Source organism: Copidosoma floridanum, unplaced genomic scaffold (assembly GCF_036245765.1).
Source record: "Copidosoma floridanum isolate Cflo_tuat_1 unplaced genomic scaffold, Cflo_Japanese_pri ptg000013l, whole genome shotgun sequence".
Lineage (NCBI taxonomy): Eukaryota > Metazoa > Arthropoda > Insecta > Hymenoptera > Encyrtidae > Copidosoma > Copidosoma floridanum.
In genome coordinates, this window is record NW_028321890.1 from 11,193,048 (window position 1) to 11,209,893 (window position 16,846).

Genomic DNA, 16,846 nt, shown 5'->3' on the forward strand with positions numbered 1-16,846 from the left:
TAGAAAAGGTAAGTTTTCTACGCGTAGAAAACACGTAAGAAACTGTAAGAATTTAAAGGCTTTTCTAACTAGTATTCATGGAGTTTTTGACACTGTCATAACCTTAATTCCAAGTAAATGAACATAAATTCAGTCTACTTACTGAGTGTTAGATACGTATCAGATATTGAATTAAAACTTTAGATGCTGTAAGTACAAGTATTTTTTTTAGTCATGTCCTTATCTGTATTTAGTTTACTTTTTTTAATTTATTTTCCTTTGTATCTCAACAATATACAGTTGATGAAACTTATAAACATATACGCAGTTTAATAGAGAAGATTTATATTAATTTATATATTGTTTTGAGGTTAACAAAATATCTCAATTTCTTTTTCTACAGTTTTCTACTTTGTTAACAGTTTCTTACAAATCTACAGTAGAATACGGAAAATTTTGTCAAAACCCATCCCTGATTGGAAGCCTCCGAGTATACAGTTGCGACACTCCATAGTCCATAGTAGCTCATTACGTCCACCAATGTGGTGTTGGTCGCCATGTTCTCTGAAGCGCCACCTGCTGAAATTTGAATGAAATAATGTCTGGGATCGTGTAAATAAGTTTCAATTTATAAATGTAGTAAAATATTTATTGATTGCATTCTAATATACACGTGTATATATTTTATAATAATTTCATCGATCATGAAAAAATAAGGAATATTTTAAAGTGTGTAAGAATCATGTATAAATTTTATAAAACATTATAAAAATTGTACTTACGTAGATACTGAATAGCCTACGTGCTTAAAAAATAACTTGAAAAAAACTTTATAAAAATCAAATGATCACATAAAAATATTTCTAAAAAAAGTAAAATGTAAAAAATAATAAAGTGAATCATCGATACTCAATAAAAAAGATTCTTGTAAAAATTAGCAAAGTGCATATAATATAAAAAATATCATTCCAATAGATTTTGTTCCTGTATCCAAGTCCAATAGTTTGATAAGAAAAAGCTGCTTCTGGTGCTTTTCAAAAAGTATCTGTCAAATATATTCATAAGATTAAACGTAAACAAACATAGCAGACAACTGTTTATGTGTTAAAGAGGCGGCTCAGGCGGATAACATCACCAACATCACCAACATGTCCTGTCTGTAGTCTGTAGAGCGCCGAGCGACTGGCAATTCCGGACGCTCTTTTTCTATGGAGTTTGGAGTGTCACAACTGTGTAAACTGCGTGTCCGAGGTCCGAGGTCCGAGGTCACTGCGTCCGGGCCGTCCGGGGCCGTACCATATAACTTTTTTTTGCTTCACAGGGCTATGTTATAACATGGGCCAATGTACAAAAAAATAGTTATATGGTACGGACCCTGAGTGCTCCGAGGCTCCGACAAAGAACTCGTGGTCATTTAAGTAATTTATAGATCGCTCGGAGGCCTCGGAGCGCTCGGAGCGCTCCAAGGTGGATGAATGAACAAACCTATAATTGTATTACAGTTTACAGTTCGTATGTAAGTAAATGTGCATTTAAGAAATGTCAAACTGCAGTTTGCTAATCGTGTTAAGATGAGGAAAATATAATTATCATAACTTAATATCTTGAGAATAACCTTACAAATTCCTGCGAAGTAATTGTAACATAGAGAACGTACATCTAATGTCACTAAAATGAGTGAATCTGAAGGAAAGCATATTGCTAAAGATAATTACAAGTACAAAGAATTATTGATTGACGAGCAGAAATACTTAGTAGGTGTGCGTAAAAGAAATGGTTCATGGCAAATTCTCGTGACAAATCTAGTCGAAGCTTATGAAGAAACTTTAACCGAAAAAAATGCTGTAGCAAGATGCAAGGTATCCTTCTAAGAAAAAGAATCTATGGATTATTATTGAATTACTGTTCATTGAAACTTAATATTGTGTAATTTTTCAGCAACTAAATCCGTTCTTAGTTGACATTGATTTTAATGAAAGACTGAACAATTTATTAATAGATATCCCAAAGTATGCTACAGTGTGTACAGTGCAATATTTAAAGTTAGCCTTTGAAATAGAAGGGGGGAAATTTATGTTTGAAATAAAGCTAGTTCAATGCAATCCAGAGTACTTTCATGATAATATTATGAATAGTTTATACTGTTCTTTTTCTGAACTTCATCATCGATATCAAAATCTGTTGGACATAGTAAGAAAAAAGGATAAGGAAATCGAAGAATATAAAGCACAAGGAGTAGAGATACTACGACGTAAGCTATATTTCAACTTACTAATTACATTGCGGAGAGCGTTACTACTAACGTTCTTATTTTTTAGATAGCTTGGTTACTGAACCATTTACAGAAAAAGTTTTCAACTCGAAATTGAAGAATAGTGAATCAACTGACAAAATCAATGTATTTTTAAATGCTTTAAACTTATACGAATCATTGGAAAGCACGAAATCTAATGATATCAGTGGGAAACAGAGATCCATTGGAGCAGAATCTAAGTCACAGTTGGATGAAACAAAGCCAAAGGTTAAGTGTGAACGGTCAGTCAAAAGACCTTGGAGCAAGGAAATGAGGTGTGCAGTAAATCGGAAACTTCCAAAAAGAGTGAAAGACAGTAAACAAAATTCAGCATTCCAGTACTTATAATGTCTATTAACTAAATTGTTCATTCATACATTTATTTATTTTCTTTTTCAACCAGTTGGAGGGAAAATAAAGTACGAAATAAAAATAGGTAAAAAGAGTGCATTTTTATTAATTCCAGTACACAAAGTCATACAATATTTCTACAAACTTCTAATTCAACAAACACTTATTCATTTAAATAAGTTAATGGCTACTCTTGTTTTTTAATAAAAAATTTACAAACTTCATTCGACGTCGACATGACAATGATGATACATTTCACACTTATAGTTTGGATTTACAGGATTAGAGGAAAGATAAAGAGAATTGATAGGACGCGACACATACAATCTCGTATTAAAAAATTTTTTGAAGGGCTCACTTGTTAGTATTGTTATTTGTAAAGATTAGTGTATAGAAGAGAGCTAAAGACAAATTGCGAGGATCGCGCATTTATATAAAAGTCCTAAAGTGATGGATTCGAAATCCGCGTCCAAAGGCCTGCTTTGGAATACAAAAGACAAACTTGTTCTCACCCTTCGATGCCAACATACATATGTGTATTATTATTATGTCCAGAGCCTTGCATCTTTTATAAAAGTCACACATACACCATGAATGCATCAAAGGAGATGCGAACATCGTTGTACATCCGAAAATTTTTTTTCATGCTTTGATTCTCCTCGACGTTCTTAACAGAGTCCAAATTGACGTTAAGTTTTGGTGACTCGCCCTTCACTGATTTTGGAAAATAATTTGAAAGAGCATATGTAACGTGTTGCCAATGTAAAAAAAATCTGCGTTATTGGAAAGCAGCCTATGCTACTTTTAGTTTTCCGTAAATTCTTGTTCATAGGCACAGTAAAGGCAAAATATTTTCTATCTTCTTGTTGCGCAGTTATGGAATAGGGGTAAATGACCCAATTACTGCGCAGGCACCAATTACTGCGCACTCGGCGGTAACTGAAAATAAGAAGAACAGACTGAAAAATTTGGGTACTTGGATATTGTAACACGTACGTACATTAATAACGTTCAATCCAGAATTATACTTTGCATCATGACATTTATAATTGTTTAACTGAGTGATTCTAAACGAATCTAACCTACAAAACTTTGTAGTCGTGCGTAGTGATTTGTGCACAGCAATTGGGTCTAGGGCTTCAGCATAAAAACCTTATGAGAGAAACCCGCGCAGTAATTGGGGGCGCAGCGGCTGGTGCTAATTTTATAACCGATAAGTAAAACTGGTTCAATTTACATCGAAAAACATTGATAAATGAGAAATTTAGTACAATCAAAAATTTCAGTGCGCAGTAATTGGGTCATTTACCCCTATGCAAATTCTGTTGATTGCGTACAGCGACGCTTGGCGTAAAATTAAACTCACTCGGACAAAATTTTTAATCTACATGCACGCATATACCAACATTTTACCAAGTTCTTACTTGCACGAGACATGCATACATGTAAGAAAGAAAACAGATAGAGTGGTCCTCGATTACGAGATGTCGCGTTTCATACGGTCATCACAATGCGCTTGATGCTTAACAATTAATTCTTCAATGGATTAATTATTTTACTACGTGTTTTTATTCATTGCAATCTTAATTTTCCGATGTACATATCGAAATGTGCTAGTACTATTTTTTAATTAAAAACACATCTAGGCCATTTTAAAATACATCTTACATGCAGGCAGCATTAACGCGTTCCTCCCGCTTACAGGAAGAACTGTTTTTTTTTTTTTTTTTTTTTTTTTTTTTTTTTTTTTTATTAACTCACTTAGTTAACATTTCCCACTATCTACATACGAACCAATCGCATCAAAAAAAATTTGGCTTACAGACCTAATCGAGATATAGAAAAAAGCCCAAACTTTCACGTGATTTACAAACGATCAGTCTTTTTCATGTTAACCAATTAAGTTATTCAATTTTTTTACTAGTCAACTGTCTCCTCGGCATAATAACAAGCTTACAATTAAAGTTTACAACATTTGCTATTGATCACTTTTAAAATAAGTAAAAATTATCGTTCGAGACGACTAAAAATTGTGCAAAGAACATTAGGTATACCGGCAACTTCCTAACAAAAATTCCTCCTCCAACTATGCTTGGGTGCAAATGTTCGACTCTCTCTTAAAGAACAATAATAACAAAACGGTCAATTAATTTGTTCTAGTATCGCCATAATTGTAATTATTTTTTGCAATAGCAATTCAAAACATAAAACCTGACCTCCATCCCTCTCTTCTAAAATGATACATGTGGTCGAGTAAAAATCGAATGCGGTACAGAGCACCGTATCTTATTATTATTTATTATTAGTATTATTATTACTATTAAGTATAGCTTTTGTACAAACTTGACAACTGTTTTTTCATGACTCGTCAGCAGTGAGAGCATACACATGCAACAAATTGATGATTCCAATCGTCGTGGGTGTACAGGAAAATAAAATTGCATTGTTCTCAGCTGCACGTTTGGGAAGCTCGAAACTTGAAGTGGATGCGATTTTATATACACGTATACGTATATTAATTCATCCTTGCTTATTTATTGCCACACTATACTTGTGCAATATTTGTTGCCTACAACATACAGTATGGTTTGTAAACATACCTTACTGAAGGTATCTGATGGAAACCACTAAAAAATCTTTCTGTTGACTTCTAAAATTCTGTTGCACCCGTAAAACCAGATAAAATCCTATAAGATTCGAAAACAAATGTTTAATTTTTTTTATTACAACCAAGACATGATTGAACATAAGTAAAACAAAAAATTTAGGTCTCGCCACCCTGATAGCAACACCAAAACGGTAGTACTAAATTATTTTGCATGCAAATTGAAAAAAAGGTAGTTAATAATTTTTATTGTCCGTCCGTTTTGATGTTGCTATTCCGATGTTGTTTTACTTGTATTAAATCATGTCCTTGTCATCATAGGAAAAAATTAAACATTTATTTTTGAATGTAATAGGTTTTCTGGATGCAAACGCCTACTAGAAATCAATAGAAATATTTTTAACTTGTTTCTATTAGACACCTTCAACAGGGTACAGTATGTATACATACACATACCAATCATTAATCACATTTAATTTTTGATTGTGACAGAGCCGTGATAAGTATGTGCGGCACTACATCTACTGCTGTCGTTAAATGAAAACTTGAGGGTAAGGTATACGGAAAAATTAATTATAGTCAGTCAAACGTTCTCTTTTAACGCATACTCAATGGTCACGTTGAATTTCGGTTTGTCTCATTATGTGCGATTCGATTCACAAAATTGTGTGCCACGTGCACACACACACACACACAATCGACTTATCGGAATTTATCGGCTGTAATACTAAGTATATCATCCAATACTTGATAAATGTCCAACTAACATGATGAGCACTTCCACGCGTCTCCCTGCTGCGAAGGAGACAGGGCTTTAATGATACTGTTCTCCCCTTCTTTTTCCGAGGCTTCGAACAGGCTTGCCTGCAAAAGTTTGGAAAAAACCACCATGAAATTATAGACATAAAAGCTTTTTTGTTGCTCAAACGGAATAAGCATGAATGAATCGAACGTCGACATCTTACCCGCCGTCCGCGCTGTTCCCGTATTCTTCGAGCCAGCGCCAGAAAAGCCTCCTCGATATTGACATCCTCTTTGCATGACACCTCGAAGAAAGGCATGTCAAAGTTCTCAGCGATTTTCTGTCCCCTTTCCGTCTCTACGGCTCTTTGCGTCGTGGCGTCGCATTTGTTCGCCGCTAGGACTTTTACAACGTCGGGTGACGCGTTCTGAGAACAAAATTTCAAAATTTGTCGTGTTATTTAACACAAAATTAAGGAAATCCACAAAAAACATCTCGTTTTTGTCCCCGATTTTTTAATTAAATTCTTTTTTTTTTTTTTTGAAGCACACCCTTGAACTCAGGCTTATTTTGCTAACAATGCGCCATCTATGAGGAAAAAATTGTAAACACACAGGTTTCAGCGGAGGTGACACCGTTTTTCCACAATTTACATGTAAAAATTATACCTATACACACGATGTGTATAGATGTACCGATTGCATGCATGCAAACCGCGGAAAAAGGGTGTCACCTCCACTGAAACCCGTATTGTGAGTAAAAAAAGCCTGACTTTTAAAGTGAGCCTCAATTTTTTTTATTAAAATGGGCGACAAAAATGAGATATGTTTTGTGGATTAACTTATACACCATACCTACTTATTGTTAGATGCGTTTTTCGAAATTTGAGTGGCTCGTTAAAAGTGACAAACAAATACCTATTTATGTTTTTGACGACATCGAAATATTGTTCTCGTGAGAAGTATAAAGATAACACCGAAAGGATGGATATTTAGTTGGCTTCGGGCCTTGGGGTATTCTGACCGTGCAACAGTTTGAAAGAGCGCCACCACTGGCGATAGTCGGAGTCACTGGACCGGAAATAATGCACGAAAGTGACAATTTCTCCTTAATAATTTAATCTTAGAAATCCATCGAGTTAAAAGACGTTTATACAAGTAATAATGAATTTTCCATTACCTAGTTCATTGTTTTTTCCATACGCTTTGAGGTTATATATTTTTACCCTATAGGTTTGTCTAGATGCATCTACACGTTGATTTCATTGGATATAACATAAATATGTATTTTAAATATAACACATGTGTTTTTAAACTTAATGACTCAATAGCACAGTTCTGTATTCGAATTTAAAGAATCAATTGTTCATTTTTCAATTCCGAGTGTCTAAAAATTAATCATTTAGCCCAATAAATCGTTTGTGGCGCGCGATTAAAAAGTGGAAAAAGTAGGCTTAACAAATAAAACGTCGCAAATTAACATAAATGTTATTACATTATTTTAACTGTAAAAAAAGATGCAAAAGCCGCGGAAAACGAAAGATTTAAATGCTTAGCGTTACAGTAATGATATTTTAGACTGTTTTTTTTTTAATCTCATGGCCGCGGAAAAAAATTTTCGACTTGATTTTTATTTTGTATTTGTGTTTAGGGAAAACTAGTTTACACTGTTTAAAAAAAGTTCCCATTAGAAATGATTCAAACTGTCGTTTTTAAACATAGACTTCATGGAATGTCGCAATTTTTGTGAAACAACCTACTTATGTGTATCGTGAAATAATTAGCATGAAAAAGTTTTTTTCCCATGATCATATCAACGTGCCCTTTTATGGTTGTATTATGTTAAAACAAAACAAAAAAACCTTCTGCGAAGAGTAATACGATTGCGTGAGACAAAAAATTTCTAATTTCTTTAAAAACGAAAGATATAGTATAGTGGGCGAAGAAAAAGTGAAAACGCACCTCTTGTATATTACGAAGCCAATAAGAAAGATGATTGAAGCTTTCGAGATTAGTGACGTCATACATCAGCAATATTCCCATGGCTCCACGGTAATAGGCAGTGGTTAAAGTTCTGAATCTCTCCTGACCAGCGGTATCCCTTTAGGCAACACAAGTGGTTATTTTCATTATTTAAGAGCACACACTCGGTCATACAACCAATTTAGGTATAATCTTACGATCGAACGATTTCAAAAATGTAATATTCATGTCGCACTTTTATAAATGGACATCAAATGAGTAAACACAAGAGTTTGTCATTGCCATTACTAACTACGAGATCTAAAAATCAAAATTGAATTGTTGTATAAAAATAGAGTAAAATTTTGGTTCACTCGAAAACACTCAATGAGAAATTTAAAAAATATGTTGACATTATTTGCGATAGAGTCAGCAGAATCATCGTTGGAATTATATCAATTACAACATTTTCATGTAGGTACAGAGAGAAAATCATTATAAGAAAAAAAATTTTTCGTTAGAATCGCAAGACGCTTGCACGAAGACTGCAAAAAAAAGGAAACACGCATTGCGAATGATGCAATTTCTCGTAATCCTGTTTCGTAATGAAAATTATGAAAAATAAAACTGAATCTAGACAGCCAAAACTTAAATACTAAAAACTCACCAGATCTGCAGCTTTATCGGAATGCCGTCGAGGTTGATGATTTTCTGCTTGAAGTCGATGCCTGATTCGCGCGATACGAAGAAGCAAGACCATTATGTACAGACAACAGCCAGTCAAATCGTATTGGTGGAATGAGCGTCGCGTCACCACCGAGAACACAAAGAAAATATACCATCCAGTAGTTCCAGGCTGTTGCTGCCATGCAACATATAACCTCTTCGATGTATACATGTCATATACTCCCCCTGTATAAGTATGATATGGCAGTTGTATCATCGCTACACAGTATGTACACATATATATAGGCAGGAACTCATCAACCGCCGTCATTTTACATGGTATGGCTAGGGCAATTAATATATACTTTACCCAAACCCCCTTGGGAAAACAAGATTCATTTCTCGAGGTGCATCCACTACATACGTAAAGCTCTTTGATCTCTACAGACACCTGTGCATATATAAGTACACCACGCGAAAAGAAGGTAGTAAAATGTGGACTCTTCCTTGAATGATCATGCATCATGTATTTGAATTGTTGCGGTGAAGTATATAAATAAAACCGACTATGCGTATATGAAAAAAAGCCCTACTAATAGTAAAAAGTTTGTTTGGCTGTATGTATAACATCGTCCCGCTGGTTGATTGTTCGGTTTGAATGTTTTTTCCCGTACGACAGCAATGATTGCAAGTGACGCCTGTACCAAGCAAGCATTCATACATGCTTTGCGCGGCAAGTCGTTCATCGGTTTTAGGACACAGATGAGGGCCGGACGAATTTGTAATTTCCCTCGATTGAGCTGATGTAGTTTCCGTCGACGCAACCCTTTCGAGCAAAGAACGACCGAAACGCAAAATCAAAAGCCAAGACCGCCAACAAAGGTGGAGAGAAACGAAAGGGGCGCCATAAGCTGCACGGGATCAGAGAAATATATCATAATCATCCTGTCGCGAAGGAACATGTATCAGGTGTGACTTGTCGAAAAAGCTCATGTGTCCATAATTATGTATTGTATAGTACACTGGTCGGGAATGTACTCAGACCTTCTCCCCCCTACCAACAATTGACTGTCACATAAGCAAAGTAACATGCGAAGTGAAACTCATTTGTTTGTCGGGGGTCGGGGGTCGCTAATATCTTGCCGGCCAGAGAGTATACCATGCACATGCCCATATACTATAATATTACATTGCATAGTCATATTCTACACTTCTTACCAATTGTCGAGATGTAAGTGTCGTAGTATCTTTCGTCGCAGTAGCGGTGAACGATGCAAGTTTTCCCGACGTTCGAGTCCCCGAGTACCAGGACTTTGTACGTCGCCGTAAAGTCCAACGCCATGTTATTTAATTATATGCACACACTCTATGTCTTTCCTGATGTATGTACAATATAATATACTCGTAAGAAGCCCTCAGTCGCTACAGCTTCGGTGAAAGCTTTCCTTGCAACAGCTGTTGTATGTATATACGCAAGTATTTGTATACCGGCACGACGTCGTGCCTTATTTTATACAATATGTATACTTACACGTGAATCAACGATACTCCTTTTTCGTATCTCGGCGTTTTTGGTGTTCACCCGTACGCATTTTTCTACAATGGGTATAATTTTTGCTTCACGGTGGGTGATGAGCTTACTTATACAGTGAATAACGAAAACTACACGAAGCAGCTAGCACAGATGTGAGATGGTTTGAGGTTTTACGGGGCGTGAGGCGTGAGTGTGTGCGCGAGTGAGAATCAGAATTCAGAATGAGAGCGCTTGCCTATACTATACCTGCAGAAAACGGTCCTGGGGAGATCGATTTCGAGCTTGCGCTCTCTGATGATGCGTTGTTTTCCTTCCTGAAAATGCAAGCGTATAATACATACAGTATGTGTTATCTATACTTGCAGCACATGTTCATAAGCCTACTCCCGCACCGCTATCGTTCTTACCTTACCGTGCTTTTTACTTATTTTTCTTCTACTTGTTTACGGTCCTGACTTATTTAACTTACTCGATTGATTCATTATTTAAATTTTTATTTACGTTGATGACTCTTGAGCTCTTTTTTCTCCTAACAACAAAGTTTTTTGGGGAAATCTATTTAAAATAGACTGTTTGTTGTTACAGAGATCATGGGTCAAAGAAACCAAAAGAAAGTTTTACCAGATCTATCTACTGAGGGCTTGCAAGTTGGCATGCTTAAGGGGGTTATCGTGATATTTTATTTTCTATAGAATTAAAAAAAAAAAATTACGAGACACTTATTTCATCTCTACACATAGCATACTAAAATTTCAGAGGAATTAGCTTCGTAGTTTTTGAGAAAAAAATCTTAAAGTTTTTCTGTTATACTCGGGCTCTGATGGAGAGGTCGTCGTGAGCTTGTTACTAAAAATACATATTCTCATATGACTTGTTTAATTTTCTTTAAATTTTTGTAAAAAAAATATGTCGAAGCTGACTGTGATTTATGTGCATATGAGATGTTGACCGATAGGGAGCAGCAAGATGAAAAATATCTGTCAACTACAATATTTTTATTTTCCGAAAATTTTTCGGACACTTAAGAGCACTGCGCATGACAGGTCTTACTTGTCACTTGTCATATATCTTGTCAATCTCGTGTCGTGCTGTTTTTTTAGCGGTTAAGGAGGTTAAATCACTCACTATCCGCTATGTGTAACCGCCTGTGCTGCCACCCTCACCTGCAGAAATGACTTTGACTTAATGTATGTAAACAAAGCCAAATCGTATTACAGAGATAGGAGCAAAGTCATTTAAATCAAATAAATTATTATTTATTAATATTAGAACGATGAAACGAATATTTCTATAAGAGAAAATGAATGTTCAATAAAAAGAAAGTATAATTTTTCTCAATCGTATCTTATAATTGAGACAAAAACAGAATTTTCTCTCTTTTTTGAGGTTGTATGCTTTCAGAGCTGAACCGAATGAGATGTAAGTAGATAACCTTAATGATGTAAAAAAGGTATACATGACGGAGTCATCTTTTGACATTTTTTACATCATTAAAGGAGTTCACTCGCTAAGAGAATTAATGTGAATATATTGGTAATACTTTGAACAGAGAATAATTAGTGTATGAAAAACCTTCGATTCAAATTTCAAGCCCCTTTGTGACTTATAAAGTGAGATATTAATAATTTTATTTTTGAACTTTTAATGTGCAGTCTTATGAGAATCAGTACGGTTCTGATACATAACCTGCAATATCTGGATAATCGACGTCAAGATTTGATTGAAATTTTTTTTGAAAATAGCTAAAAACTTGGTGATTACGAAGCTATAGTCTCATCTTCACTCATGGCTTATGGAAGGAGCAATCAATTAGTAAATAAAATTATTCTTCTTCGTCAGCTACCGTTAGTACGTCGCGTTATATCTGTATATATAGTTATTCAGGTTACAATACTTGAATACTGCTGATCTTATGTGTCAAATAGGTTAGGTACGAAGGATCCCTTAAGGTATTATATACTTCATTCAGCTTAGCTCTGAAAGCATACACAAATAAAGAGAAAATTCTATTTTTGTCTTAATTATAAAATACGATTGAGCAAAATTATACTTTCTTTTTTATTGAACATACGCAATACTTTACAGAAATATTAATTTCATCGTTCTGATATTAGTAAACAATAATTTATTTGATTTCAATGACTTTGCTCCTATCTCTGTAATACGATGTGGCTCTGTTTTCAACATTAAGTCATTTCTGCAGGTGTGGGGGCAGCACATGTGGTTACACATAGCGGATAGTCCATGCGACGCTTTTTATTGGAAATATGCCTGTACCATCACGTAACATGGCGATATATATATGTATCACACTGAAAGGAAAAGTAGTAAGTACAGGTCTTATGGGAGACATTAAGTTTTTATTTTTTTTCGTGGTAGAAACAGTGATCAACACACAAAGTTATTCGAATTTATATTTTTAACATTATGAGAGCTAGGTTGTTATATTTTTTACGATGAAATCGTTTATTAAGGCCTAAAACATCTTTTTAAAGGTACGAAGTTCAGTTTAACCTTACATCAAGCTGCTTGTTTACCTCTGAGCAGGTGCAACAGCAACAGCAGCAGAAACGAGTAGCTCAATGTAGGGTTAACTGTACTTCATACCTTCAAAACGCTGTTTACGGCCTTAATAAACGATTTCATCAAAAAACATAACAACCTAGCTCTCATAATGTTAAAAATATGTAATACAATAACTTTTTGTATTCAACACCTTTCCCACCACGAAATAGTATACATATTACATATGAGTTTGCAAAGACTTCGATTTACGAACCGAACGTTCGTAACGAGGTTCGTAAAGAAGCCTTTTCGAATGAGTTTCGTAAACAATTTTTCCGCCTGAGAACCCAAAATCAAGCGGCAAAGGTGCTATTTTGAGGTTAGAGGGCGGAAAAATAATAAAAACTTAACTTCTGACATAAGAAGACCCGCACGTTCTTGACACATCAAAGAACAAATCAAGCCCACACTTGGAAAAATTGATTGAGAATTCAAGGCAAAAAGTGAAAAATCAGATGTTGGATTGATAAGATGTAATCTGATTTTTAACTTTTTGCCTTGAATTCTCAATCAATTTTGCCAAGGTGGGTTTGATTTGTTCTTTGATGTGTCAAGAATGTGCGTCTACTCTTATTATTTCGATAAAGCTAGCTGTTCAACAAATAATGTTATAAAGCAAAATATATGCGATTCTAGTCACCTTACCGATAAGGTAGGAAATTTTAACTATCTCCGGACTGCCCTTAAGGCAACCCACCAGTCCCACCAGAGTAAAGACGACGGTATTCTATATATGTATTATAATACCTTCAGGAAGGCCATAAGTATCAGCCATATGTGGTATCACACATATAGTTTCACGTCATTACATAAGGGGTATTATCAAAAGATGAAAACAAGTATTTATTGGAAATAAGTTCACACTGTGAAAATGATCTAAAATTACGATATTTCACTTGATTATTTTTTTAAAAGTATACAAAAAGTTGTATTTATTTCAAGATTATGGCAGATAAAAGTATTTGTAAAAATTATAAATATAGTAACAATCATTTAAGATTGCGTAAAGTACGTCTAATGTAAATAGTTATATATAAAATACAAAAATATACATCAATGTTGCTTGGAATGCTGATAGGTGTAAAAACTAAACTAATTATAATACTATTCATTTGCAACTAAAATTTTGATTTATGATGTAGTAATTGAATGATTACAAAAGGGAAATTGGCTACTTAATACTTTCATTTACTGCCCATTTTTTTCCAAGAAAAAACTAGACCTTATGAGATTTAAGTTAGTATTAAATAAAAGATTATACCTGACATACAATATGTCATTTAATAATCTCTGAAATACTTTTAATACATTTTTTACTAAAAAAATGGTACTGGAACCATTGGTTACTTCTTTATGTTATGATATTTACGAGAATTTTATTACATGATATATTAAAACATGTTAAGAAAAAAAAAAAAAAAAAAAAAAAAAAAACATTGAAACTTAAAGCTTTATAAAGGTTGCTTAGGTAGTTGAATTTCAAAAACAAAAAAGTAAAAAGAATTTAAGAAAAATTCTGTTATGTACAGGTGATAGTTAAGGTATGCTAGTTGATTAATTAGTTGCCAAAATATTGTTATCAATTATAAAAGTAATTGAAGTAATAATAAGCTCGCAAGCGCGTTTAACTTAACTATGCTTGGATAAATTAAACATTAACTTAAACAAGACTTGATCATGTTAAACAAAAAGTCCTGTTAAACATCATTTATGTTATTGGTAAAATAAGTTACGATTATTTTTTACTAGCCATCAGTGTATGAATGACAATTTATTTTGTACAATACACATTGTATGTATAACATAATACTTTACAAAGTTTTTATGGATGTTGTAACTGCTTCATTGCACACCCTTTTTTCGAAAACTTGGTGTACGTCTTGTGCATTAACTGCACTTTCTAGGCACTTTCAAAGATAAAAATGCTATAAAAAATTCGTCACATTTCAAATATTTCATCAACAAAAATCATCATCATTATTCTCGTTGGTATCAAGTATGTTGAGAATCAGCTATATCTAAAAACGCCAGTTGTATTTTTAAATTACTTGTTACATATCAACAATTATATGTATACTTCAGTATTTTGTCTACACCTAATAGTAATATCTAAACTTTTGACTTGACAAGGAGTTTCACATGGAATTTTTGTTACACTCAAATGCTACAGGTTTTTTAAAATTGAGATTCTGCAGGAAGCTTTGGATTGAAATTTTTTTTTTTTTTAGTAAGTACTAATAATTAATTCTTTCCATTACAAGATAGAACACAAACAGAGGCCTAAAAAAATTGTACCAAAAAATAATAACAAATCCAATCTAAGATCTGCATCACGAATACTAATACCAGGTAAAGAATACCCACTTTTAAATTCGAATGAACATGTAGGTATAATTACATGGAGTATATCAGGTATCATAAAACCCAAGTCTCGAACAATCTGAAATCGTTTAAAAAAAATAATTAATGACAATACATCACAATATAATGTAATTAAAACAGTACACTTGGATTTTAGCATACCTGATGAGCATACCCTTCTCCTTTAATGACGTTTGTAACAAATTGATCCCAACTGCCAGCAAGAATATGTAAAAGAGCAATACTGATTATTCCAAAAGCTTTTCTGCGAGTTATGGGGTTCCTCTTATCAGCCAAATGAATAACGAGTATCGTTGAAAATAATTCAGTTAAGGAAAAGAAAAACTGATGATACCATTGAGAATAAAACTCATCATTCCAATAGTTAATGTAAACCCACCAAGAGTAATAATGAGAAAATACAGCACTAATAAAAAGAATAAACATTCTCCATCGTAGATTATTTTGAAATGCTAAGGTAGTTAAGTGTTTGACTGTCTCATAAAAAATAATTATTCCAAAAACAATAGTCATCCAGATCTTCAAACTGCTACTAGTAGCATTAAAGTACAAATGTTTGTAGGAAGCCACCCCTGATTCATAGGATCCTAAATTTTTTTAATGTATTCAGTAAGAATCATGGCATAAAGAAGTAAGTTTGTTTACACTAAACAGTACCTTTGAAGACAGTGTCCCAGCAGGAACAGGAGCAAAAGTGCTTATCAACCTCTCTAGCAAAGTCACTCCAAAAATAGTATATGAAAGAAATGTGAAGTGGTGGAATGATAAGTGGTGCAAATAATCCAAGAACGTTGGAGCCATGAGTGGCTATAGCAGTACAAAGCTGTTTTTTCAGCATTATCCGGATTGATGGATTCATACCTTTGGAAGAGATTCATCTGTGATTCAGAGTACAGAACGCCAATTTCAATACCATAATGTCACTTGTTTCTGCAAGCCCTGGTTGATACACCAGCTTCCAGTACTAAGGTATGTTTTAGCACTATTTCGCTTGTATATTTATAGCTAGATGATAGAACATAGCCAACAGAAAGCAGGTGACTCTATTAATATACTAAAGATATTTTGAGATTCGACCATTTTGCGACTCATGATCCTGCTTATTTCACAGCATCTGCGGCACACTAAACTAACTACACACGCTGCCATAGTATACCCATAATATTATTAAGTATAGATCAACATTAAAGTACGTTTTAATGTAAGAAATTGACTTGACGGCTCATAAAGCCAAGTACCGGTAAACATGAAGTACCAAGTACTTACCGAAGTACCAACTGCACGTGTACTTCGTTATGAGGATGAATCATGAGCAAGCTCAACCACTAGAGGGCAGCAGGACAAGATACTACCTAGAGATATAGATATATCATTTAACACGATCTATCATGGCGTCTCACCAATTATACTTCATTCCGAATTAGTAACCCAACGCTGCTGACTGTCCTTGACCCGCTGTAGCAACCGGACTCTTGCCAGCGCCCTCGCGCGCCCACTGTAGGAAGCAAAAGCTAGTCCCGCAAGCCGACGTGTGCTCTCTCAGGCACTCTATAGGCTCTTACAGTGGGTCAAGGGACAGTGCGGCGAATAGCGTCACGTGGTGCTGATTGGCTCCACAATTTTCAGCACCTCCCACTATTTGCCAGTGTATATAGATATACAGTTCTGTGCCTAAGTTATTGCAGGGCCTCTTCTATAGTTGCGCTACCCCCACGTACTTGCGCAGTGCAGCGAAACCGCGATTGTAGAATGGCATTGCGGAGTGGTG

General features: G+C 34.5%; 3 protein-coding genes across 4 annotated transcripts; 1 reads left to right on the forward strand and 2 right to left on the reverse strand.

Moving 5' to 3' along the window:
* The first annotated feature begins 1,313 nt into the window (after positions 1-1,313).
* Positions 1,314-2,712, forward strand: LOC106643917 (non-homologous end-joining factor 1). The gene is made up of 3 exons (XM_014359247.2): positions 1,314-1,838; positions 1,918-2,230; positions 2,298-2,712. The coding sequence occupies exons 1-3, from the start codon at positions 1,653-1,655 to the stop codon at positions 2,618-2,620; spliced, it is 822 nt and encodes a 273-aa protein (XP_014214733.2). The 5' UTR covers positions 1,314-1,652; the 3' UTR covers positions 2,621-2,712.
* Positions 2,713-5,650: 2,938 nt separating this feature from the next.
* On the reverse strand, positions 5,651-10,268 carry LOC106643925 (RAS oncogene family member RabX4). Of its 2 annotated transcripts, none has more exons than XM_089591117.1 (6): positions 10,129-10,268; positions 9,816-10,037; positions 8,599-8,659; positions 7,932-8,070; positions 6,194-6,397; positions 5,651-6,092 (listed from the first exon to the last, which is right to left on the reverse strand). In XM_089591117.1, exons 2-6 carry the CDS (start codon positions 9,937-9,939, stop codon positions 5,991-5,993), a joined length of 630 nt encoding a protein of 209 aa, XP_089447243.1. In that variant the 5' UTR covers positions 9,940-10,037; positions 10,129-10,268; the 3' UTR covers positions 5,651-5,990. The 2 variants fall into 2 exon arrangements, with proteins under 2 accessions (XP_089447243.1, XP_014214741.1); XM_014359255.2 differs by having other exon boundaries at positions 9,816-10,052.
* Positions 10,269-14,431: 4,163 nt separating this feature from the next.
* On the reverse strand, positions 14,432-16,472 carry LOC106643924 (uncharacterized). The gene is made up of 3 exons (XM_014359254.2): positions 15,736-16,472; positions 15,220-15,665; positions 14,432-15,136 (listed from the first exon to the last, which is right to left on the reverse strand). Exons 1-3 carry the CDS (start codon positions 15,935-15,937, stop codon positions 14,951-14,953), a joined length of 834 nt encoding a protein of 277 aa, XP_014214740.2. The 5' UTR covers positions 15,938-16,472; the 3' UTR covers positions 14,432-14,950.
* Between the last annotated feature and the right edge of the window lie 374 nt (positions 16,473-16,846).

Bases quoted from the DNA above. Each gene is read 5' to 3' on its own strand.
- LOC106643924 (XM_014359254.2), bottom strand. From the start codon at position 15,937: ATGAATCCATCAATCCGGATAATGCTGAAAAAACAGCTTTGTACTGCT. The intron at 15,666-15,735 runs GTACTGTTTAGT...AAAAAAATTTAG, and splicing joins CTGGGACACTGTCTTCAAAG to GATCCTATGAATCAGGGGTG. The intron at 15,137-15,219 runs GTATGCTAAAAT...AAACGATTTCAG, and splicing joins GAGAAGGGTATGCTCATCAG to ATTGTTCGAGACTTGGGTTT.
- LOC106643917 (XM_014359247.2), top strand. From the start codon at position 1,653: ATGAGTGAATCTGAAGGAAAGCATATTGCTAAAGATAATTACAAGTAC. The intron at 1,839-1,917 runs GTATCCTTCTAA...GTAATTTTTCAG, and splicing joins ATGCTGTAGCAAGATGCAAG to CAACTAAATCCGTTCTTAGT. The intron at 2,231-2,297 runs GTAAGCTATATT...CTTATTTTTTAG, and splicing joins AGGAGTAGAGATACTACGAC to ATAGCTTGGTTACTGAACCA.
- LOC106643925 (XM_089591117.1), bottom strand. From the start codon at position 9,939: ATGGCGTTGGACTTTACGGCGACGTACAAAGTCCTGGTACTCGGGGAC. The intron at 8,660-9,815 runs GTAAGAAGTGTA...CGCGCGAATCAG, and splicing joins CACTTACATCTCGACAATTG to GCATCGACTTCAAGCAGAAA. The intron at 8,071-8,598 runs GTGAGTTTTTAG...TGTTGCCTAAAG, and splicing joins CCGATAAAGCTGCAGATCTG to GGATACCGCTGGTCAGGAGA.